The sequence below is a fragment of the Haemaphysalis longicornis genome, unplaced genomic scaffold (genome assembly GCF_048455015.1).
Source record: "Haemaphysalis longicornis isolate Haplotype H1 unplaced genomic scaffold, Haemaphysalis longicornis Haplotype H1 scaffold_13, whole genome shotgun sequence".
NCBI classification, from domain to species: Eukaryota; Metazoa; Arthropoda; class Arachnida; order Ixodida; family Ixodidae; genus Haemaphysalis; species Haemaphysalis longicornis.
Window position 1 is genome coordinate 58,993,458 of NW_027526233.1, and position 25,597 is coordinate 59,019,054.

Sequence of the window (25,597 nt, forward strand, 5' to 3'; positions counted from 1 at the left end):
GTAGGGGTGCGGATAATACGGTGGGTTATTTATTTATTTTTTTTTTTTTAGTGCAGCCTGTATCATGAATGTGCGTTGTGCCGTGAAAGGAGCCACGAAGAGAAAACACAACTTCGTTTAATTTGAAAGAACTAGGATTCGGTATCTCACTCAGCTCCATTACAGCCACAAAAGAGGTTTTTTTTTTACGAAAAAAAAAGCAAGAAGTGTTTAAAAACTTTGAAATTTCGCGCCACAGTGACGTGTCATGAGCAAGAATGACGTCATATGGGCCAACAATAAAACATAATTTTCAGTGCGTTAACTGCACGTTAGCATTCAAGTGATGCGGTCAAATGGAACTAGAGGCATCACTACAGACGTCCAGTCATGTTTCGTCGCGACAGGTCAGTTAAGCGGCCGGCAATCGCACATACAATGTTCTGTGACGTCATAGAAAAGTTGGGGGAAATTGGCTAGGGGGTCACGACTGCTTCACACGTTTTCTTTAATATCTCCATTATTTGTTTGAAGATTGCGATGATATTGGTATCACTGTTATCGGGACTTAGCAGTCTTTCTAATAAACCCGACTTGTATTTTGTCTTCATGGCTGCTTGAAGCTCCTATGCAGTAACACTGACCAAGCCTTCCATGGCAGCGGTTGCGCAAAACATACAAGGACAAGAAAGAAAAAACAAGGACGGGCGTGTTCTCACAACTGAATTTTATTACTGAATTTCGCCTTGCAGTCAGTGTATTCTGCTTGTTAAATATACGCTTTTTCTGTCTAGTAGTATGTGATGTGTTGCTTGAGCAGCAGCTTTGGTGCAGCCGTTCCTGTATTAAATTTGTGCCTAATACGTGAGGATTTCTTTTTTCTTCTTCTTTTCTGGCGGACTGAAAGTGGGGGTGCGGAATATATGCAGGGGTGGGTTATACGCGCGAAAATACGGTAAGCACATATTTTTTTAATGGATACTAGGAATTAGTGACAATGAAGAGGTTAGGGCCTACACATGATCACCAAGTTGGGATGGCACGCGTAGAACGTGTGTGAGCATACCGTGTGCGTATTTGTCAAAAAAATCAATTCTCTTCTGGAGTGGTGACTAAGCTTGCAAGAGTAAACTTCACGATGACGTGTGCCGGTTTGTCTTGCAAACAATTTGCTCTTGCCGCACCTGTCCATCTTTCACACGAGGCTGCTTTTCCGCATAGCTGATGAGTTGTGCAAGAAAGCCAGCTTTGAGGAGGAGAGGCACCTTTGAGCACCACGTTTTTTTGTTTCTTGAGATGTCGGAATGAAGTTTTTAGGCTAGTCTTATAGCATGAACATTAGAAAAAGTGCCACGTTTCATTGAGCTGTGCTGGCTAGTTCTCAAGTTACGAGGGTATATCAAAATGGTTAGTATTGATTCCTAATCCCAGGCCTGGAGAATTACAAAGCATGAAATACGGCACGATGGTTCTTGAAGAGATACCCGAGGACAAGACAGAGCGCTTTTCTAAATTTTCGAACACAAAAATTTCAGCGAAGCATTCAAATTAGTGCTGCTGGTCATACGTGCAAATGTGATTTTTTTTGCTTTTAACAAATTCTACACTCAAACTTTGACAAAACCAGGCTTGTCTTCTCCTCAGAAATTTATTCAGCAACAGAATAGAAACAAATGGGATGTGAATACGACAAGCAGTTCTTGAGATATCACGGATGTAAGCGGTCACGAAGGAGAAAGATTTATTCCGAGAAAATACTTTTCTGATGGAGGCGAGAAACGAAAACGCCCGTGTGTACGAGATTTCGGCGCACGTCAAAGATCCCCAGGTGGCCAAAATTAATCCGGAGCCCTCCACTACGGCGCACCCAATAGCCTGCGTTGCATCAGCGCATTAAACCCTTCAATCAATCGATTCAGAGAAAACAGCCTTTGATGATTGTGCTCATATTTTCAGGGGTACACAAAACCCTGCAGCATAGCTGGTCTTTGCACACGTTGTTTTTCTCTCACTTTTTTTGTCTTCTCTCTTGTTTCGAACAGCAGCACAGTCTGTTCACCACAGCAATCTCCTCACGCGTGAGGAAATGCGTTGTCAAGCAAACCATGGACGACGCGTTGTGGCTTGTCACCTGCACAGAGGCAGAGGCTGGTCGTGGAGGTCGATGCGCTCGCGACATGGGGTGTACTCGAAGCATTGTGTTCTTTAGACAGGAAGGCAGATACATCACTGGAAGCACCGATGTGGTCATTGTTAGCGACACACCGCGCCAACCTCAGCTTGGCCGTGTGGACAAGCTTCATGACACACTCCTGTGCACCGAACACATGTAGCATCCTGAACTAGTCTTCACGCATCGTATTCCGATCACGCAATGATGTGGCAGCCCGCACAAAACTATGAAGTACGTGACCGATCGTAAAGACGGCGAAAAATTAACTAGAAAGAGCAGACAAGCGAACGATAAGATTGTAAACAGTGAAGCGGAAAAGTGACAGCCAGTAGCAGTTGCATGTCTTGCACAGTTGAGGAGGAGACGGGATGTGGGAGACAGGAAAGCCCTGTGAGCCCCCCCAGTCACAGCCGCATTGGACTTACGATATTTTTGCGATGAATTAGGAGATGATAATTTCAAAGGAGGAAGTAGTTTATAACGAACAGTGGTCGTCAAATGAAATGCGAACAAGAAAATATGAACCTCAATACACAAATAGCGCGTTTTTTTTTTTATGCAAGCCAAAATGATGGGTGGCTTGGTTACATAAACAAAGTTGTGAAATGTGGATTTCCAAATATACCTATAGCGTTCCATTATATGAACTCTACGAACAGTATTTTTAAATTTTGCACAGTCTGGTTCATATTTTCGTGTTCACGTTTCATTTGACACCCACTGCACTTCCCAAATACATATGTGGTTTTCCAAAAGTTGGATGTGGTCGCGATTTTCTGGTTTTCAAGGGCCATGTTATCCCTGCTTTTAAGACGTGTGATATGCAGACAAGCCGAACGAACTTGTGTACCGTGCAACAGAGCCAGTTTTCATGCTATTGGCAAAGTCTGGGAAAAAGGAGAGAGAGAGAGAGAGAGAGAGAGTTGCGAGGAAGCACTTTGCACACTCGCGTTTGAGAACTGCCATTGTTGTTCTTCCTTGTGGGTTCTCCCCCTCCCCCTCTCCTGAACGGCAGAGGAGTGGCGTCTGGAGGCGATCACGGTGGAGGCCCTGCGGGCCGAGAAGGACTACGTCAAGCTGCGCCGCAAGCAGATGAAGGAGCTCGAGGCCCTGCGCAAGCGGCAACACAAGGACAAGCAGCACGTAAGGCACTGAAGTCTTTCTTTAGCAGTCCAAGGGTTAAGCGCGAGGCACATGGACGAGTGGTGCATGCGACTCGCAAGCAACTGATCTTTACGACAGTCGCCGCGACTAGACGGACGCGTGAATTTGAGACACATGGCCCGATGCGCGCGTGCGATGCGTCGTCGGCGCTGCTCCACCCACTGTTTTCACTCCACGGTTGCCTGCCTGTTTAGGCGCACTCAGGGCGATTTAGATATGTGCAAGAGAAGTCCGAGCAGGAAAAGAAAGCATTTATCAACTTGAAGTGAAAATGAATAGTGTTATTGCGTTATACATTGCATTTTTACATGTTCAGTACAGCGGTGTGGGTACATTTAGCACCCGTGATTCTGCTCGCCCATGCTGTGGGTACCGCTGCCAGCATCTGTCTGCCAGGCGGAGAGCGCACGGGTTGGCGGTGGCGGACAGCTTCCCCCCCGCAAAATACTCAGAATAGCCACTGGCGCCACCTCGGGGCGTTGAAAGAAACATGCTCAGTGATGACACCTTCGGGCTCACATTGGCTGTGGCCACACGACGATTGCAACAATGTAACGACTGCATCTGGCTTGCCAGTCGCACGTTGTGAGCCTCCTCTGACCAGCGAACGACGCCAAAACCAGTCCTAACGATCAGTCATGCGCGAATCGCATGTGCCAGTTGTCCATATGTCTTGCGCTTTAGGCTTCAGCCGAGTGGGAGGGCCTGAGGACACTCTGTAGGCCTCAGTACCTTTTTTGACCTGGCAAGCTGTGGAAGGGACGACGATGGGTGCGTAGCACTTGCGGTAGGAGGCACCTGGCTCTAGTAGACTCAAATCCTAGTTCAAGTCAAGGGGAGAAGTGCACCAAGACATGGGATGATTGGTAGCGGTAGAATGGGGAGGGGAAATTTGGGGGTCAGAGGACGGATTTGGACAGTGCAGTACAGGGGTACCTAAAAGTCAACGGGGGAGGCCCTTCTGCTGCGGCGGACCTAATTGGGGTGATTGATAATAATGATGAAACGAGACTCATCCAGTGCAACGGGACGGGAGGGCGTTGTTGGTGGCTGGTGGAGGGGGAGGAAGTGCCACCTTGTTTGTTGCCACCAGGTTGCGTGTCGTCAGAGTCAGAATGGACAACGGCAGTGCGATTACGGTGGCCCTGTCAGGTTGATTGCCAGCCAATTTCCGCTCGCCCCCAGTGCTTGCGGGTCTTGGAGCTGAGTTGACAATTGGAGGCTGGGCAGTGCTAACCCGTTAGGCAAGCAGCGGCTTCGACTATGGTTGCAAGCCAAACACCTTTATTGACTTCCAGTGCAGTTGACCACACACAAAACAGCAGGCAGCAGTTTTGTTTGTGTGTGTTCGTGTGGTTTTGGTGCAGGGGTGCTTGCGAGGGGAGGCTCATGCTTGTGCAGCGAGGGAGGTGGTCACGCTTGCACCGAAATTGTGTGTGATGCAAGGGAGCTCCCAGTCTCTGTGACAAAGCACACTAATACCGCGGCTGCACTAGGGTCCGAATGTCATTTGAACCAAATGTCACTTGACTCAAATGGGGTGCTTCGAATGCCATCCAGAATCCGCCGTGCTACACTACAATTTCGATGGCATTTGAAAGCTTTCACAGTTGCTCGCCGTGCTGTAGTGGCGCTGTTGTTGCCCCATTCTGTTTTCGTACAATAATGCAACGATCAAATTTAGGAGCAATCTAAGGCAGTAAAATTATATCAAAATACAAGAGACACCAGTTTTGATTGCAATGTGGTTGCTGTTTGTGCAGTTCTTTTTTTTTTTTATTTTTTGCAACTGGCCCACTGGTTTGAGAGTGTGAAAATTAAATATGTTGAGTTCATATTTTAAGTAAATGAACAGTGAACAAAGTTCCACCAAAGAGAAACATTTTGTTCGTTTTACGTACGGAAGCATGTTTTTTATTGCCGATCGAAGACGCCCCGTGCGAGAGTGCTAGAAATGGCATTTGAAATCCCAAATGTCTCTCTCTCAGTGCTCATTTGGCTCGAATGTCATTTGAGCCGACTGGCATTTTACAACCTAGTGTAGCAGCACAACTTGGCATTTGAGTCAAATGACATTTGCTTCGAATGACGTTCGGACGCTAGTGTAGCAGGGGTAAAGAGAGCATAAGGGGAGGACTGACTGCTTCCCATCCAACGAAACAAATGCCAAGTGATGCCCGAAGCTGTCGTCTCTCCGTGCTTGGTCATGTCCCCACCCAAAGTTACTGGATATATACCAGTTGCGAAACTCCCCATAAGCCCCATGTATCAAAAGCCGGACTTTGGTTGCCCCCCCTGCACTGGGGTGAGCACTGGATAAGTTGACGAGCCTGTCGTGTGTCGGCAGGAAGTTGAAGTAGCACTCAAGTGCTTGCGGCTGCTGCTGTGAGTCGTTAAAAGAAAAACCGTCTAAAAATAGATACAGTTTACCCAATTACTGTCTTCTAATTTAAAAAGTGAGCCTCATTTTACAAACATTTGTGGTGAAGTAATACTTTATCGAAGTTCGGTTTTTGTCCCCTAGGGGCGTGCCAGTAGTCGCAGGGGGCGCACGCGGTCCGCATCCTGAAGCGGAGCTTTGCAACTGGTATATACTGAAGAACCCCGATCCCCACCAGGTGTGCATCGTAATGGTGGCCAAACTTCAAAGAACCGCAGGGAAGAAGCACCTTGTTAATTGACCAATTTAGGGGAAATACCCAGGTCATGGAGCAAGAATGTATTTTGGACGAGAAATGGCCCATTGCGGCTGGCACGAGCGAGTGACCAGATAGCATCCCGAGGGAAACGAACGCGGGCGACAGCTTCATAGCTCCAACGTTGAAGAGGGTAGCAGCACCTGATGGACGAAATGGAGTAAGCTTCTATGAAGGAAAATTTGACACTCACCTCAAATGTAGGGGTCAAGGGAACACTATACAGCTTTCTTGGGTATTTTGGAGTTGAAAAAAAAATTCACCCTGGCCCAGGACTCAAACCCGCGATCACCGCCTATCCGGGGCAGTTGCTCTGTTGACTGAGCTAAACAGGAGGCTAGCTGTTTGTAGTGCGACAGTAAGAGTGAGAGCCAAGTTCATGCAGCCATAAACACAAACAAACTTGAGTGCCTTTTCTTTCCCGTGGTCGCGAGAATCAGGCGCACATTTTATCCGAGTAAATGCGGTAGCTGCTCTCACGTGCCCCTACCCACGCCGACGTCCGTGTGCGTGTGCATTGGCGTCCGCAGATGCAGAAGCAGCAGTGCCTGGCGGTGGAGAAGCTCCTGCCCCGCGGTGGGGGCGACGCCAGTGCGGATGGGGTCGGGACGGGTGCGGGCGAGGACTGCGCGGTGCGCTCCCTGGTGGTGCACCAGATGCACCAGTGGTCCTCCCTGCTGGCCTCGCAGCGCAGCCAGGAGTGGGAGCTCCTGCGGGCGCAGCTCTCGCAGCAGGGACTCCTCCTGCGCGCACTCATGCTCAAGGCGCAGGCGCAGCAGATGAAGCAGCTGGACGCCAAGTTCGACAGGTGCGTGCGGGGGGCGTGTTCCACGGGTGCAGGTACGGCAGGTACGTTCGGCGGGTACACGCAGGGCAAAAGTTTGCAGCGGTTGAAATCAAACACAACTTCATCTAATGACAACAGTGGTTGAAACAGATTTCTCATGAAGGATCCGTTCGCTGCCGTTGGTGTTTTAGGTGTTCGCAGAGTTTTGCTGACGTGCCAGTCGTCATCAGTGAGACGAGGAAAGTGTCGCTTTACATCCAAATTGGTAAGACTGAGTAGGGATGGCACAGTCGGATAGACGTTGACTTCTTAATGCGAGAGACCCGGGTTCAATTCCGACCACGGGAAGCGTTTGTTCTCTTCCACTTCACCGAAAATCATCATCATCATCAGGTAAAGTTGGATTTCCTGCTGTGCGTTTTGGCACGACATTGGACGTCATCAGTGGCGCATAGAAAACTTCACTTTAAAAGATAGAACAGGACAGCACAAGTGCTCAGTTTCAGCCAGTGTTGTTGAAAACCGACACTCGTGTTGTTCCTCGAAAGTGTTTAAGGGAAACAATTTTTTTTTTAATAATGAAGTTAGGAGGCTGAAATTTTCGCAGCTTGTAAAGATTGAGCTCCTCCTGTCATATATGCAGTCAGATTCCAAATAGCTGCTACGGGTGAAATTTTACGCAGCATGACGGGCAGAAAAATCGTTTTCTTGTGCACACTATTTTTTATAGGAAACGTTTTTACTGAAAGTTTTAAAATAGCCTAAGTGGTTTTTAATAAACTGCAGAGTGCACAAATTTACCTGAAAAATCTTTATATCCACTTTCTTCACCAGGAAAAAAAGTTCACTGGTAGTGTGCTTTTCTTATTTGCTTTGTATATTGTTCTGTTATGACCATCGGAAATATCTAGAAACACGAATTGCATAACGGACAAAATTTATACGCTGCGTGTTATAATGAACGTATGTGCAAAATTTAAATGCAATACGACAACTCTAAGTGGGTGGAAAAAATAGCAAGCACAAACTCAGAAAACAGACAAAAACGCCAAACTGAGAAAAACGGAGTCGTAAGTTCAATTTTTTCTGAAACAGCATGTAACTTGGTGGGGATACAGTCCGAAATGTCCACATTGAGGTCGTACAGCTAGAACTCTCCTGCCGCAAAAGTTGCGCCCTCACGATTTTAGCGGGTGGAGTCCTCGGTACGGACACGCTTCACAAGAATGTGGCGATGGGATCTAGCCTTAGCGATGCTTGGCAGACATCTGTCTGAACCTCCGCTGATCACTTGGACTGCTTAGTCTGACCAGTTGCGCTGACGGGAAGATTCCCAGTTCTTGGAGAAAGGTCCAAAACCTGGACAGGTGATCGTGTCCGATGCCTACCGCGCGTGCAGCGAGTACCGCTTTCACCTTGATGGCAAAACTATCACGGGCACTTCCACTGCAGAGTTCCAGGTCGCGGCCGATGGCGGCAGCGTGGTGCGACAGGTAAACAGAAGAAATCACTCCCGCAGGGCACCCCCGTTATTGCACTCGAGTTCCAGTACCGTTGCGAGGCCCTTCCATTTGTTCGTGACCTCAACTACAACGGGTTCACACTTCCCGCACATTGCACATGCGGCAGCGCGGCTCACAAGTTGAGTCAGAGCGTCGACTAAGCAGAAAGGTGCGCTTGCACCGCTCCTGTTTCCGGCTGCCTCTCTGCCTTGGAAGGCTGCCAGCTTCTTCTCCAATGCGCTTACAAAGCCGATAGCATTGCTGATAAAATCAGCCCCGCCTGGTTGAGCTGTGCGAGCAATGCTTGAAGGGGGGTCGCCGTTAGGCCTCGCTGTGCCGGTCGTGTCGGCGTTGGCTGTGGTTGTCGCAATCCTTGCTTGTGCTTTCCCTCGTTCGGGCATGAAGACTTGCGGCGACAAAAGTCACGTTTCTTCTCACCGTTCATGATAAACTGTGGATAAGGAAATAAAAAAAATAGCTCTAGGCTGATGTGATGTGCGAAGGTAGTGAACAAGACGATGCACTCGGTTCACAAGGAGGAACACGTGTGTTTGGGACCGAAAACGTGCCAAAAAGTGCACTTTTATTAAGCATCATTTTTGAAATGTAGAGGTCTTTTTCTCTCGGTTTGCCGAGTTTTTCCTCTGAAAAGTTGGTGCTCGAGCAGTAACAGCTACTTATAAAAGCCGTACAGGGCTGATTCCTTGAGAGTCCGATGCCAAAATGGCAATTTTTCTATAATTCCTCACTTCTGCGCAATGGGCGGCATCGCAGTCGTCTCGATCTCATTTGAAAGAGCAGACTTGAGTCTTTGATTTTCCGCCACTGCCGTCCCTGCCGGCTCGGTGGTAGAGTAGGAAACACGCGTCAAAAAAAAGCGAAAATGCGAGTTCCTATTCGCGGGCGAGCGCACGTGACTAGACAGCACGATGCGATTGCCCGAAAGTGGCGCCTGTTGTCTGCTCCACGTTGTTGTAGGCGCAGTGAGGTGTTATATTGCTCTGACTCTGGCTACGACATATGAGTGTGCGCAGTGTGGAAAGATGGAACGAAATTCCTTGTGAAGAATCAGGACGGCAGAGAGAGAAAGAAGTCCAACCTCGAGATTCTCAGAGGCCGTTCTGCACCAGCGAGGAGGAATGAAGGAGAGAGTGACTGACCTTCTGTGGCTAGCGGCGACGCACTTGATAACAGAGGCCTTGCAGCTCCACTGCCCACTCAACATAACACTGCAGCAGCCGCAGGTGTTTTTTTAGGTGTTGTACAGCAATGCTGCACCCGTCACAAGTGGCAGAGGTATGTCGCAACATGGAAAACAAGTTGCACGAGCTGGCTTCAACTAGAGCTACACAACGCAAGTGCAGTCTGCTGGGGGATGTTGGCAATGCCACAGCCACGCCACTGGACGAAACGAGGTTTGTGATTGTCAGTTTGGCCCAGCTGAACGAACTGATGGGCACGGTGAAATGAAAGTTGTGCTCTGGTGATGTGAACATTGGCAAGGAGGACAGGGAGTATGGCCTTGCTGTAAAGCTAGTGCTCAAGTGTGCAAACTCCAGCGGTGTGTTGGCGGTGTGGAGCTCACCATGCATTGACAGCGAGAGCAAGGTGAAGTCGTTTGCCATCAATGTTGTGGGTGCACGCGCTATGCAGTCGACTGGAAAGCAGCAAATGGCATTTAACAATGTCTTTCCGTTGGTTAACATTTCTGCACGCGGCCTGCACAACAAAATGTGGCAGAGCCACGTGGAGACTAAACTGACGCCCGCAGCTGTTCGTGCATCGCAGAAGGTGACTACAGAATGCGTACGATCAGTTCGGCAACTGTACGCAGGGCTTGACCTTGTGAACCCGGGCAACATCGCTGCGTCGGGCGATGGCTCCTGGATGACGAGGGAACACTCATCGCACATCTGAGTCGGCACAGTGATCAAGTTGTCCACGGGGTTTGTGCTCGATTATGTCGTGCTCTCCAATTTTTGTGCCGGCTGCGAGCGGGCGCCCAAAAAGAGTGACCCTTCCTACGAAAAGTGGAAAGTAAACCTCCTCCGCCAGAAAAACACCGCCACAAAAGCTGGGGAGCTGGAAGTGGAGGCTACCCTCATTCTGTTTCAGAGGTCGTGGGAGCTTCATGAGCTGAGGTACACCACAGTGGTTTGAGGTGGTGACTGCCGCACCTACCCTGCTTTGAGAGATGCAAATGCTTACGGTTTCATTATGATCCTCAAAGAGGAGTGCGTCAACCAGGTGCAGAAGAGGATGGGCACGCAACTAACTGCGCAACCTCCCAAAGCAGAGGCCAGCTGGCCCTGAGAGCCTCAGGGGCAGGGGGCGGCTGGCTGACAACCTAAAAAACTGACCTCGTATGATGGGTGGCCTCTCAAGTCGCACAAAGGAGACGTGCCTGCCTTGCACAAGGCTGCGATGGCAGGCCACGTGATGTCCAATGATGCCGTGTAAAATCACGGACTGTGCCCTACTGGTCCTGACTCGTGGTGCCACCAGGACGCCCCCAAGCGCCACTACAACCTGCACTCCCCCCCCCCCCCCCCCCCCCAATGTCTGCGAGGCCTTACTTCCAGTGTACGAACGGCTGGCGGACCACAAGCTGCTTAAGCGATGCCAGCGAGGCAAGACGCAGAACAGCAACGAAAGTCTGCACTCGGTAATTTGGTCACCGGCTCCCAAGCAGCGCCATGCATCATGGCACAGTGTGGAAGCTGCACTCACTCACGCCGTGACATGGTTCAATGCTGGAAGCCAGTTGGCGATCGTCAAAGATTCTTCAGCAACTGAACACGACCGCTGGCGTACTGAGCAGCACATGCATGGCTGAAAAGCACTGCCAGCAAACCAAGGATTCTTCCTGCAGGCAGACATCCACAGAAAATGTGCAGCGGACCCTCAAAAAGAGTCGCCTGGGTAATGGGAGCAGTCAAGATGGCTATGCTGTTGGGGCCTACTAGATAGACATTTCGCTCCAAAAATGTACTCTGCCTTTCACTGTTTGCATTGAACAGCACCGGTGTGTTTTGCCATTTTTTCAGAATGCATATTTTTGTTGTAGAGGAAATTCTGTATACCTCAGCACGTAGTTCAGCTAGAAAAAAAAAATGTTTTTTAAGCAGGAAAATGAATGTGTAAACTATCCATGATGGGAAGCAGATCTTTCATTTTATGTTTCAGTAGTTCTTTAATTAGCGTTATTTTTAATTGGTTAGCAGGAGTAGTTCAAACCTAGAAGTTAGAGTTGGTGTAAACATGTATGTGATTGAAAAATAAAAAAAAAACACTGCTTCCCACATTTCATTCTCCACAACTTCTGGTATCTATTTATTCCTTGCTGGTAATTTTTTGTTGATTAGTTTTTTTTCCCCCATTGTTTCCAGTTTCTAAGACCAGTGTGCCCTCTTAAGCGTTTCTTCGGGTAATACATATCAGACCTTTTTTCCCTTGCACGGCCCTGCAATGCTGCAGGCAGATGATGATGATAATGAGGATTACTTACTGCTCTTACTTGAAGCTAGCCTGTCCCCGATCCTAAATACACTGGAAAGAATGGGAAAAAGAGGAAGAAGGCACCACACAGCACAGAGTGGTGTGTCCTCTCTCTTTTTCCCATCCTTTTCAAAGCCTTTGCCGAGCGTGGTGTATAGGCTGTGCTCGCAGCAGTGCCAGAGAAAAGCGTGATCCCCTCCTCCCCCTCCCCCTCGCCCAGGGAGAACAAGGAGATGAAGGCCAAGCAGGCCAAGGTGTCTGTGGAGACGGCCCGGGAGGTGTCCAGCGACAAGACGCTCCGGAACAAGGCGGAGCGCGAGAGGTGGGTGCTTCTTGCACGCCCAGTTGAGAGCCTGTCCTCCGCATCGACTTCAACCACCGGGACGTCCAAATTAGCTCGTTATTAAATTGGAAGCTCCTTCAATCGAAAAGCGATAAATAAGCCTATGGGCCACTTCGGTGGAAATCTAAATTCGCTCGTTACATTGAGAAGTTGAAAATCTGGCTTCGTAAAATCTAACAGAGTAGCAGGAAAACATGGCTCCTTGCTTGCGCAACGGAATGGGAGCAAGCGCGCAAAATTACGAGGCCACCAAAGCGCTCCTTACGATGTGGTGAATACGTTGCTGCCTAATTGCCCAACACGTTCTCTTATTATTATTACCCTCACCCTCTTCTTTCCTTGCCTCTTTTTCCTCTTCTCTCCATTACCATGAACGGAACACACCCGTGTTTGCACTACCAAGCAAAGCAGCATTCAGCGGGGACATATTTTCCTGCTCACCTAAGCGCTACTTCTGTAATTGGCGGACTCAACTTGCTCACGTAGGCTTCAGCACGTGCCTCCAACGCATCTTTTTGAGTCGTCGCAGGCCACAGTTGATGGAGGTGCAAAGCAAAATCGCCCGTGTGTACGAGATTTTGGTGCACGTTAAACATCCCCTGGTAGTCAAAATCAATCCGTAGTCCTCCACTACGGCGCCCCTCATCGCCTACATTGCGTCGGCGCGTTAAACCACAATCAATCAACCAATCACAGGCCACAGTGCACTCACCAGGGGCAGCTTTAATGAGCTGGACTCGCATTCCCAGACCCAAATTTACTCAATTGCCTGTTCAATTCGATTCACCGTTACCCTGTTTGTAACTATGGTATTGTTTTTCCACTGCAATTTGTTGCTTGCCCAGGGATGCTGGACGCAAACTAACTCTCCCTCCTCCCTCCCTAGGCGCCTCCGGGAGAAGAACAGCAACAACACCAAGAAGTTCATCGAGGAGCGCAAGTCGGCGGCCCTGAAGCAGAGCAAGGAGCGCGAGCGCCTCAAGAAGATCCACGAGAAGCAGCTGCACGACCTGCAGAGGGAGATCGACCACGTGAGTGCGCTCCCCCTTTGGTCGCCGAGCACCGGCCGCTCTTTGCTGGCCGGGGCTCAGCCAGTGAGTGGCCGGTTATGGATTGGGTAACACACTCACATCAAAGGCTAATGCTGTAGAGCAAAAATTTGGAGAGCGAAAGTTTGGGGACATTGAATGGACTAGGAAAGCCCGCCTGGGAGAGGCCTTCATGGTGATGATCATGGTGGTGATGATGATGTGTGAACTGTAAATTGCTAGTTGTTTGGCCTTAAAAAGCATTGTAAATGTGTAAGTCACAAATTTCAACCAAAAAGAATAACGTTGAAACTTGGGAAAAAGAAGAAAAAAAGGGTGCATTGCCATGTTGAAATTTCTATGCCAGTTCTTACAAGCGTTTACAGCTTTAGGAGTCTAGCAAAAAGTGGTCAGTTTACAAGAGGCACCAAGTGGCACTCAGGTGAGTGTGGGATTCTCTGCGGCATTTGAACGACAGCATTTCCTGCGTTGCCAAATAACAATTTGTTTTTGTTGATGTCTCTTGTGACAGCACTCAGGGAAACGTTTGACACGAATAGAATGCAGTGGGGCATTATAAGATCGTTATTGGTCTCTGCATAGTGGGACTCAAATGGGCTGACATGATGTGATACTGTCCTTTAAGAAAGCTGTATCACGCTTCTCAGGAGTACAAAGCTGACAAGATTACGTCTTTCACAAGGAGCAAATTGTGGTGAAAAAAGAGAGATACACTTTGGAGTCACTTGACATGAAAAGCCAGCACAACAGTGGCTATGACAGTAAGTAGCCGGGCCCTCTTGCCTAGAGAGAGTGCACCAGGGCAGCTTAAGTGCCAGTGTGACCAAAAAAGAAGCAGGAAGCCAGAGTTGGCCCTTTGGCGAAGGAGGTGAGAAGCCTTCCCCAAAAAGCACTGGTGTTAGGTGTGCAGGGTGTGATTTATTCAGTGCCCCACTAGCTACAACCCGTTGGAAAGAATGTTTTTGATTGCCTTTTTATGGGGAATCTCTCGCTTTCAACGTTCGCGTGTCTTAGTTTAGTGAAACAACCACCTATTCACATTTCCAAGCTCTAAGCTACATGGGAAATTTATTTGAAATTCAAATTTATTTAATAGTGCCATTTCATTCAATGCCGTATCGAATACCGTGTTATTCGCTTCTATATTCCAAAGTTTCGAATATTCGCTCACCTCTGATGAGCACTGATTCGTTTGCAGTTTGTATTTAATCCTCTGTGAAGCAAGGAAAGGCTGGGAGGTTAATTGGACCAGAGCAGACTCCGGTTGGCTACCCTACACATGGGGACTGGGAAAGAGAAAGAAAGGGTGTACTACGAAATGGTGGGGAGTGGAGCTTGAGCAGAGAGAAAAGAAAGAGTAAAGAGAAGAGTAAAGAAGGAGTAAATAAAGAGTAAAGAAGAGATAGAGTAAAGAGAAGAGTAAATAAAGAGTAATGAAAAGAGTACCAGGACAAAAGCAAGGACGACAAGAATGCCTAAGACGTAACAGGTAAAACTGACCAAGGGGGCCTTTGAAAGGTGGGAGACACGGTGTCTGTGCAATCGCTCAGACAAGCCTTTAAAAACCTAGTGAGGTTTTTGTGGCCTCTTGGGACTGCGACGGGGGCAACGCCTGTGACTGGCACAAAACAGTCCGCTCAGTGAACGGCTGTTTGCGGAGCTTTAAGGGCTGCGGTTGGCTGCTGCTGCCCCTCCGTTGCGAACTGGCGACGGTGACACAAGAGGTGTTCTCTTGTTCGATCCGTGGCACTCACGTGACACACAAGGCTGTCAGCCATGCCCGTAGTGAAGGAGTAAGCATTTGAAAACTCTGGCATCATCCAAAGAGCAAGCTTGATTTTGTGGGCAGTGGACCGCAGTGACCTCGCAGCATTAGTTAAATCTTGTTACAGTGAAATCAAGGAGGCACGGGAATTTGTTTGTTAAAAGTTACCAGTAGTTCGTTAAAGCCATAGCAGACATTTATTGCAAATATTCTGCCCTAGATGTGGCAAAATAGCTACTCAGCGCGTGGTGCTCCCTCATGCAATATTGGCATTACTTGTTTACGCAGCGTGCGCCTGCTTTATTCCACTCACATAGCCGTCTTTCGAGCAGACTTTGGCGTGAAGGAGTGCATGGCGTGTCGATTTTATGTGATCCCAGGGCAATTCTTGGCTGCCGCTTCGAAGTTCGCTCTATTTTGACCATCGTAGTGTGCACTGAAGTAGCAGTGGTGAGATCTCAGAGAGCCCTTTCTACTGCTGAGGGGCTCTCACCTTTTTGTGCATTCTTTTACGCCATGTGCCAGGCATCGGCAGTAGTGCCTGAATATTTAGCCTTCTAGCGGGACTTTCAAGCCAATTATGACTTGTTTATTCTATTCATTGAATCTTTATACTGGGGTTCAATTGGAGATTGTTATCTGTATTGTAACTGGTGACTTGGCAGCTACTAGAGTGACTGTTATGCCGCTGTTACTCAGGCGCACGCAACGGCCGTTAAGGAAATTGGCAGTTGGCTTGAACGGCTGTTAGGCGCGGTTACACGGCAATGCGAGCACCGTTGGAAACCCAACACGATGCAGTCCAGTGCCCTGGATTGGATTGGATCGGCTAAATGCGGTTCCGCAGTACTGTTACAAAAAAAATTGTTGCAAGCAGTAAGACTTAACACCGTGCTACATGGAGCGCAAAAACGAATTAGAGAAAAATTGTGTTTTTGAATTTGCGAGGTGACATCGTAAGAGTAGCGGGATGAAGCATCCCAATGGAATTGAACCGAGCACAGCCACCACCGTTTAGTTTCCACGGCTATTACAGCATTCAACGTTCGTTCGCGTTAACGGCCGTTGCAAGTGCCCAGTTAACAGGGCATGCAGATGGAGGGAGCATCAGGACCACTCTGGCTGTGTTTCAAACAACGCTGTGGTGATGGTGATGATGATGATGATGATGATAGTTGACCCCGGTTCCTATATCAGAGTGCAGTGGATAAGCGGAGCTTGTGCTCCTCCCTCTCCTCTCGTCAGGGCCTGGAGCTGTACAACACGGCTGAGCTCGAGTACAAGCTCTGTGCCAAGCTGGAGTGCTTCGTCTAAGGAAGACACTTCCGCCACCCGGCACCACGGTGGGAGCGGCCACCCCACCCACCAGGGGCCACCTTCCCTCTCCCAAGCACGGTGCCAAAAAGAGGGAGAAGGCCTCGAAAGCTGCAAAGAGGTTTCGTCTTCCCCGCGGTCGCGCTCTCTGCTGCCTGCTCGCGTCGACCCGTGCCGTCGGAGAAATGGCGCGCTCTATTCTTGTAAATCGTTGCACAAACCACCTCGGATAGATAGAGAGAGGAAAAAGACACGGCTCTCGTGAAAGAGAGGGCGATGCGCTGATCTTTTCTACCCGCATGACACTACTACGTTGACACGTGAAATGCTTTTTTTCCACGACGAACCTGTTTTATGTCAGGAGTTACGTGGATGGGAGGAAGACGCTAATGTAAGGTTGCTTAAGCTCGAACGCACCCTCGCACCCGGGGTGTCTTGTAAATATCCGACTAGGCCGACAGGCTTGTTAGGTGTGAATGTGACAGAGTGTCACAGTCCTGGATTAGCCTTAGGCATTGGAGGCCCGGCATGCTGGCAGTGTGGGATGTGGGTTCGCAATCAGGTGCATCTTTGTCGGTTGTCTGACTGTTTCACTGCCCGCCTCGGGTACTTGTTTGAAAGTGTAATGCGCTAATTTATTTTGAAATTGTGGTTTGCGACGTGGCGCTCGATTCCACGCTTGTCCTGACTGCCGGAGATGGCACAGCCACTGGTTAACGGCCATCAGAATTTTTGTCGACTTTAATCCGGTCGAACGGTTTTTCAAAATTCGGTTCCTTGACGGTACGCAACTTCAGCACGCTTTTTTGTATTTTTGCATCGTTACTAATGCGTGCACCAAATTAGTTAAAGCGGCGTGCTAGAAATTACGTAACAGCGTGGCGTTATGTCGTGAATTATGTCAGCCATCATAAACGTAGCACTTACAAATTGACGAGGGAGGCCTTCGATGAGACGAGCGATTTGCAAAGGTTGTTTTTTTTTTCTTTATATTTTAGTCTTGCCTCGCACGCTGTTTGTGTTTCCCTGTTTTGAAGCCAAATCTGCATTTATTTCAGCGCTGCGAAACCCCAGGAAATGTGCCCAATTTTCGCCCCACTTTTTACGTGTGAAATTTCTTATTCACCTTCCGTCGTTTCTTTTATCTTGACGCCTTGGCATCGTTCCAGGAAGAATTGCCGTTATTGTAATTCCCGTGACGCACACGTCAGTTAGAATATCCTGAGGTCGTGAGTGTCGAGGTTATGGCATGTCTAGTCTAATAATCGACCCGGTGCTATTGCACTGAGAACATAACACTTGCTTTTGATAGCACTGACATTTTGTTTGGATGGTTTCATGTGCAAGAAGTTGTTTAGGCAAAAGGACGGTTGATGCAAGCCTCGTCACGAGGTCTTGGACTTGCCAGTGATTGGTTGATTGCGTGTTCGTCGCTTCCAGCGCCTGTTGCGGTGATAAAACGGCACAGTACTGAAGCCACGCATCATATACACGATAGACCACACTTCGAGGCTTGCACGAGGAATGTTATGATGCTATAGGCACTTCTCTTTCTCTTCATGTTGTTCCCCGACTTGTGTAACGGACTGTTTTATAGCGAGACGTTGTTGGTCGTTGTGTTCTGTTGTTTTTTTTTTGACCCCCCTGTAAATAGACGAGTGACGTTTGGAGGCCAGCTGCGTTCGTTCGACGACCCAATCCCGTTAATTTCGAGTTGTCCAAAATCTGCAGACGGCACTTGTTTTCGGAGGTGCTTGCCTTACCTGTTGTTGAAGAAGTTCTGTTCTAGTCATTCAGTCTTTGTCCGTCTCCGCCCGGTTGATGTTGAGCACACCCGACAGCCTACAAACGCACGTAGCTACATTCTTTGGGTTAATTGCAGCGTGCGTTCGCTTTCTTTAGAAGCCGCTCGTGCCAGATAAGTACGCCTTGATGCCATCACGTTTAAGACAGCACATTTGCAGAGCAGTGGCCTTTGTTCGCACAGTCGTTTGAGCTTGCATTTGTATCTCACTTGTTAGGCAAAGCATTTTGTAATTCAGGTGCTTTTGGAGGCTGAACTGCATGGAGCGTTTTTTGCTCGCGATTCAGTTGCGTTGATGGAGCTGCTTTCGCACTAAGGCTTGACTCTGGGTCCCGACGTGACGCCAATCTTTTCTGTCTTTTTTTTTTTTTTAATTTTCACAGTCCTCCTACAGAGATGCCCATTGGGAGATGTACGTAGTTCTCTAATTAGTAGGTTTAAAATGTTGATAAGCTTACCCTGCATGCCTGTTGAAGCACTGATTGAAAGCAGAGCTACCTACAGTGCAGCTAAATCAGTGTTAGTGGGATCGTATCTTATTCGGGGTACTAATTCTTGCATCAGTAATGTTTGGTTAGAACAAGGAAGTGTTGACATGGTTTTGCTGCATTTACTAAGTGTTCAGTTAATACATGGTTACCAGTCTAGCCCGTACCGAATTCCTATAACTTGGAAATTCTGTAAACCTTACAGTGGTTCCGCTTCTAATTTCACTGTGGTCAGTTTGACGTCGGCATGATTTGTTCCATGCGCTCCGTGCTTTTCAGTCTTTGTTGTTTTTTTTTATTATTTTAGTGCTATTTGTACGCCGAAGCATACTTGAGCTTTCGAGTAGTCATGTTAGACAGTGCGCTGTTGGCTTGTACCACTCATTGATACCAAGCCAAATGTAGCCAAGCCAGGCAGCTTGTTGCACTTCTGAGCCGTTCAGTATTGGATACGTGTGGGGGAAATCAAGGATTTGTTGGAATAGACACAGGCAAAAGGTGAAGACATGATTTTATGTGATTATCTTCAAGTCAGTCAGTGTGTTCGTTAGCATGCCTTGATCTAACAAGATTGAGAGGCAATGTTAGACTCCTTTTAGTCCAGACTAAATCGCAGCTAAGTTAGTGATTTAAAATTGTACATTTTAGGTGTTCGATGAATTGGCTCACTCGGATCAGAATGAACCAATGAGTTGTCAGGGTGAAATTAAATTCATATAGATAAGCTAGCGGAATCTCTGAGACCTTTTTTGTTTTATTTGGGAAACAGAACTGCTTTTTTTCGCTCGAACTTGTCCAAACTGCTGTTTATTGTTCGAACCTGCTGTTCGGGTAATTTGTGACTTGGTTGTGCCAAAACTGGAAAACGTGGGAGTTGGCATGTCATGTTAGGAAAGTAACAGCACTCAAATGGACAGGAAAAAATGGAAGAGGCACAACACAATGACTTTCCTATTCTGCCTGTCCGTTTGCGCGTTATTATTTTCCTAAGTTGGGGCGCCAGTTTAATCGTGGCCAACTTTTTTCATGTGTGATATCGTTTGCTAAAGCTGCACTGACACTTTTGAAGAAGAAGAAAAAAAATTTCCCACGTTTTCAAGCACGGAAGACAGTGTAGGTAGTTTGACAAAGTCCCGAAGACGGGTACTATTATTGTTTCAAGTGGTGCAGAACAAGCTTTGCTGCTTGTCGACGTCGATCGAGAAACGTCGATTCCTATTTAGCTTTTACAGCATACCAGATAAGAGCACATTGTTTAGCCAGGCACGAACCGTAACGGGTAATTTTCCTTATTGCCGTTTACTGCTTTTTAGACGCTTTAGCAGAAAAGGGTGCTCTCTTTGCCGAGCTTATTAGCATTCTGTGGTGCAGGGCTTCTTTAATTGCTCGACTCCAGACCGCTTCTCAAAGTCTGCTGCACTTGACCTGTCGTCCAGGGGTCTGGCTAGTCTGCTCTCGAATCTAGCAAAGGGGTTCTGTATTAAAGCAAAACTTTATCTGTAGCCTACGCTTGGTAGTGGTGGCTTCTTGGTTATCATCTGCGAAACAATTGCAAAATTATTCATAACAACTCGACCGCATGGAATTGATAATTTTAATTTGAGAGGGTGTTAATGTACAGCAAAAAAAAAATGGACGAATTGAAACGTTTAGCGTTTTCTTGATCCCGATCTCTCTACCTGTGAGATAATTGCATTATTTTTCGTCATTACTTATTTTTACGTGCATATTTACGTGTTTTAGCTCGGCAGTTGCTTTCAGTTCCTTTCAACAACACCCTTTCAGCGAGAACGGGCTACAATAGTAGTAAATCGTAACAGGTGCTCTCGTATGAGTCTTGAACAGTCGTGAACACCCTGTGCTAGATTTGAGCCAGCGGAAAAGCCATGATCTCAAGCAAGTATTCTTCCCCGGTTCAGGGATCGACTATGTTCGTCAATGATTGCACCGTTTCCAAGAGTCTAGTCTGTCCAAGAGGTACACAATTGCCTCTGAGCGTGCTTCGAGACACTGACATAGGTGCGGGCTAAGTACAGAACTGTGGACAATCTTCCATGCGAGCGGTTTCGGGGATGCTGTTGCTGACGTTAGTCATCCTCTGGCCTGCAAACCTGACGACTGCAAGGTCGCTACTGAAGTGTATTACTGCAATGTATAATATACTAGGCACATGCTGCACCCAAAGGCTAATGTAGAGACTTGTACTACGTGCCAGGGAGGAGAGTTCACTTTAGAGTACTATTTATTTGAGAGTACTTAATAAAGAGTACGTTGTTAAAGTAACAGACTTTCACTTTTTTTTTTCTGAATTTTTTTCGAAGAACCCTGGTTTGAGCACTGCAAGCATGTGTTTTGCACAGATTACTAACCAAAACGGGTGTATTCTGCCGCATGTACGACTAACTTGGAAGTTGTGACGTGTGCTGCTGCTGCCGCAGTGCGTTTTTCTTTCGCCAGGCTTGTAAAAAGTGCTAGATTGTTGTGTGTTCACGTGTGACATTCACTTGTGTGGGGTTGCTTCAAAACCTTTGCTATTCCTTTTTCATGCGCTTCGTAGTGGTTTTTCTGCTAAGTGGCCTGTGACATCGTGGACTATTGTAATCTGCCTGATATTTAACAGTGGATCTAGTGCTCCTCAGTTGTAGTGCAGTCGTTGATACGTTGAAGACAAGAATGAAGTTTTGATAGGTTGACTGCGGCAAGATTAACACTTTTGGATGCAACAAGGTCGCCGTGAGACATGACAAGTTTTAGCGTACATGAAACCTGGAAGAAAGTGCGAGGTTTTGAAAGGTCATGGGAGAGCTAAGAACACAAGGCCCCTCTCTGGTGAGACCCTGAGCTTAACTGTAACTGAACACGGTGGTTTAATGACTTTTCCTTTTAGTGCTGTGTACCCAACAGTTTGTTGTTCGTATAAACAGCCACATTTACCAGAAGTGTTAGGTATTTATCATTTTCATTTTCCTGAAGCTCTAATGATGTTTTTTTTTCTAATCTATCAAAATGCGCAATGGATTCTGTAGAAGCAACATTTGCCTACAGAAACCCACAAGACTAAGGCTTGGTTGAATGCACTGGTAAAGCGAATCGTAATATCAAAGTAGCATTTTGCTTTAACTTGAAGTCTCGTGGATGGTTGAGCCAGCTGCAACAGAAGTGAAGTCTGGCGACGTAGCAAAAAATGTTTGGGGCTGTATTTCATATGTGCTGGTCACACATCTGCTAAAATGTGCCAACTTTAGGAGAATGAACAAAAGCCTAGCGACAATCACCCGGTCGTTTTATTTCCCAGTCGAGATAGCGGCAGCGGCTAGGCGCAGATACATTTCGAAAACACCGGTGCACGATTGCAATTTATTTTGAGACAGTTGCGCGACTGTTTCGTAGAAGGTGCTCTCACTGTTGTATATAAGCACAGAAGCAACAAGAGGGGTTGATGAAAAGCTTAAATGAGCAGTTATTGCTGTCCAAAATGCTAGACTGCTTTTTATACACAGTTTAAACGCTGTTTTGCGAGTTCCCAACTTCAAAAATTTAGGTTTAGTTTGAACAAAAAGGAAAAAAAACAACTGAATTTCCAGGGAGCATTGCAGAGAACGGAGGACATTTCACAAGTTTAGAGCCAATTAATTTAAGTGGGTTCGAGCAGGTTAATAAACACGAGGGAATGTTAACCAGGTGACACAAACATCAAACTCATTGCAGCGTTAACAACCGAGTGTAAGTGTCGGAAATTTCTGTCAGATAGGTTGTAATTTCCGCAGTTGTTTACTCTTTCTAATGTTCCGCAGTGACACGGTTTAAGTATGCAGGAGTTAACGAACAAGCTAGTACATAGGAGCTCCAACTACTGCAGTTTTTTTTTTTTTTGTAAATGGGAGAAAAAGGAAATCTGAAAGCTTTAGCATATTTTTTGAAAGACACAAAGCGGTTGAAAGACACAAAAAGTTCCCTATTTAGCACAGATATCCGCAAATGGTAAAAGAACAGCATCAGCTGAATTTGTTGTGCGTGTGTTGGCTTAAATTCAACTAAATGAGCGGCTTGCAGTCACGAGGCATGGAAAGACCACACGCAGAAGAGAACAAATTCAGAGCACGAAAATCAGAGTAGACCACTCTTTGAATTCACAGAGGAAATTTTAATTCCCCTGCATTGTGCGACTGTTCAGTAGAAACCAGCCAGTCTGCTTCCATTTGAAAAAGTTGTTGGAATAAGAGTCTGTAAAGGAATTTGTTTTGGAGAGAAGTGTTGGCTGCGTTTTGGCATTGCTTGGTCATATTCCTACAAGTGCAGTAACCGCACAGCAGCTGACGTTCGCTGCCATTCGCTCGAGAATTAATTTTGTGGCTTCGTGATCACGCTTTAACAAACTAGTCTGCAGGGACGAATGTACTCAAGTGCGGACAACAAACATTCGCTAATTTTCTACTTGCTTCAATGACTGAACTAGCTAGTCATTGGGTTTCGTATGCAGGCAAACCTGAAAAGCATTTGTTTTTTACCAATGCCATAGCGAGTAATCCACCTTGTGGTTTAAGGGAGCTGCACAGTTGGTGCTTGTCTTGTCCACCTCATACACAGCCGTGCTGAGCGCGTCATTGTCTCGCACCGCTGCCTAACTGAACAAACACCGACAGTTGTATACTGTTTTGAGTGTCCGGGGAACTCTGATGCGTTTCGTGGGGTGCGCATGCTTCCAGTCGGAGACCTCCTAACTCACCTTCCTTGATTAACAGAGCTTTCGTTCATTCACGTCAATTGTGAATTCTCACCAAAATCTAAGCATTGCCGAGGGAAATGTGGCCACGGTGTGGCCTTTTGTGCACGAGTCCTCAAGAACTGTGACGGTGGTTGCGTTGCGGAATGATCCGTTGTCCTCTTGACGGACATTTCACTGTGACACTGTCAAGTGTGTGTTTGCTTCAGAAGGAGAGTTGTTACAGCGAATGTATGGTGAGGTACAGCCCCGAAACCCTGACAGTGGTTGGTCAGGTTTACCGGGCTCGCCATTTTTCTTCCACCAGTGTTGCGACACGATGGCCAAACAGAGATTTCATTGCAGCACACCAATGCTAACGAGCGAATGCGCTACACGACAATAACCCTTCCCACTTTCTTCAGCTCTCACTCACCCACACCTCGACAGAAGTTTGAGAGAGAAAAAAAAAATACTGTGATGGTGGAAACTAAGGCTCGGAAGGTTGACCTCCGAGAGCCATGCACTGATGTTGTCATCTATGGCACCGTACCGAACACTTTGTGGACCAGGCTAGTCGTAGTAGTTTGCGGACAAGAAACAGTCTTCTCCGGGAAGTGGCGTGCTTTCATAGCCGTAGTTGGGCATTACCGAGCTGAGTGTGAACCACTACTGCGCAGAGAGGAGAAATTTTACAGCTGCAAGCGCGGCCTGCTCGGGCTTTTCTCCGGCTACCGTCTCGGTCGCCGAGCTTTTGGGGTGTTCTCTCTACAGGAGTCAAAGACCAACACTGGGTGTGCGTCGCGATTACAGCATCTAAAACAACCCCTAGCCTTTGCCACGGCAAACCTCGTAGTCTGGCTGGAGTGTCGATGCATGAAACCCCCAATCCGACTTGGGTATTTGAGAAACTTTGTGCATATTAACACCGTATTGAAAGTAGACGCACTTTATTATGATACGATGCTTCAAAGTCCCCCTCTCGAGCAGAAACTTGCTAGATAAGTCTGGCTAGTCTCCAAACCAATTGCAGGTTTACAAAAAACTTCCCAAGTTGGGGCTTTGCGTGTTTTCAGTCGTTCGGAAGGTTATTTTAGATCAATTGACTTGCGATATCTTTGCTGTGCCAGCCAGTGTTAAAGGACATCATCGTCAATTAACGCTTCGTCGGCCAAGCGGGTGGCTGTGGAAGAGGGGGTACCAGAGCAGGTCACCCTTGCAGTGCCGTGAAGGAATCAATCTTTTCTACTACGAGCATTTAGCAGAGGTATTTTTGGAGTCCCAGAGCCAGGTTGGCGTTTGTACCGCTACGCAAGCGCAACGGGGGGCGGGTGGAACAGCTTTTTCGCAGTGCGTCGGCGCGCTTAATCCCCGGAACCCGATGCATTTAAAAGAACACCACACCTCTCCCCCTTTCGAATGTGTGACAGCATGATGTGTGCAATGCCTAGCATTCTTCCGTTTAGCATTAGCTCAGTGGCGCACCCTGGACTGCACGCAGGTACGATGAAACGCAACGACTCATGTGAGTTCTGAGCACCTTTGCTCTGGAAACTTAACTGTTAGAATAGAACAGATTCCTCTGCTATGCAATGCTGCGGTCAATTAGGTGTCAAAACATCTTCTACGACCCTGCAAACCAGCTAAGGGTTCAGTGAATCAGGGAATGTGATGAACTGCACAAAATACGGGACACATGGCGCAAAAGCAGTTCTCCACACTGCCTAGTCTTGTGTTTTTGGGCATGATATGAAGGGAGAGACAAGCAAAAGATGTCTTCAGTATTAAACAGAAATTGATTTCAGACTTGTCTACTGCCTGTAGATGCACCAAAACCTGCAGATGCTGTCCAACGTGAAAGTTTTTTTGAGTATGTGTTGAAAAGAAAGATGGTACAAAAGTTTTTTTTGAGTATGTGTTGAAAAGAAAGATGGCACAATTGACTACACAGTCAAGAAACACAGATGGATACCTGCGGGCAGTCTTGGAGGATGTGCTGGGCTGTCAGCGTTCCATTTCCATGCCAGGAACGCCCACTTGTTTCATAGTTCCTACAGTAGTGTAGTGCTGCTACTCATGTGTTAACAAGACTAGTCTTTCAGGATATCTTCCGCACAGTCCATTTGGCAGGTGAAAATTTGCAGTTGGTGCTTCATGTGTGTGCTCTTGAGGTTCCGTGGTACAGTACCCGCTTCTACCAAGCCCCGCCCTCTGCTGCTGTGTTGTCTTGTGTACATAGAGTTGCTCTCTCTCTCTCTTGTGGAATGGAGTAAATATATATATATATATATTAACAATGTTTTCAAACACCACTCACTGCCTGTCGTGTGTGT

At 47.4% G+C, this 25,597-nt stretch overlaps 1 protein-coding gene across 1 annotated transcript in view; it reads left to right on the forward strand.

The window, feature by feature from the left end:
- The window catches only part of Norpa (no receptor potential A), a 120,976-nt gene extending 95,400 nt beyond the window's left edge, over nt 1-25,576 (forward strand). Inside the window, exons 25-29 of the mRNA XM_077694799.1 lie at nt 3,168-3,295; nt 6,543-6,820; nt 12,020-12,121; nt 13,029-13,173; nt 16,202-25,576. Coding sequence (XP_077550925.1) covers nt 3,168-3,295; nt 6,543-6,820; nt 12,020-12,121; nt 13,029-13,173; nt 16,202-16,270 — 722 coding nt within the window. The 3' untranslated portion in view covers nt 16,271-25,576. The remainder of the gene's footprint in view (nt 1-3,167; nt 3,296-6,542; nt 6,821-12,019; nt 12,122-13,028; nt 13,174-16,201) is intronic.
- The last annotated feature ends 21 nt before the right edge of the window (nt 25,577-25,597 follow it).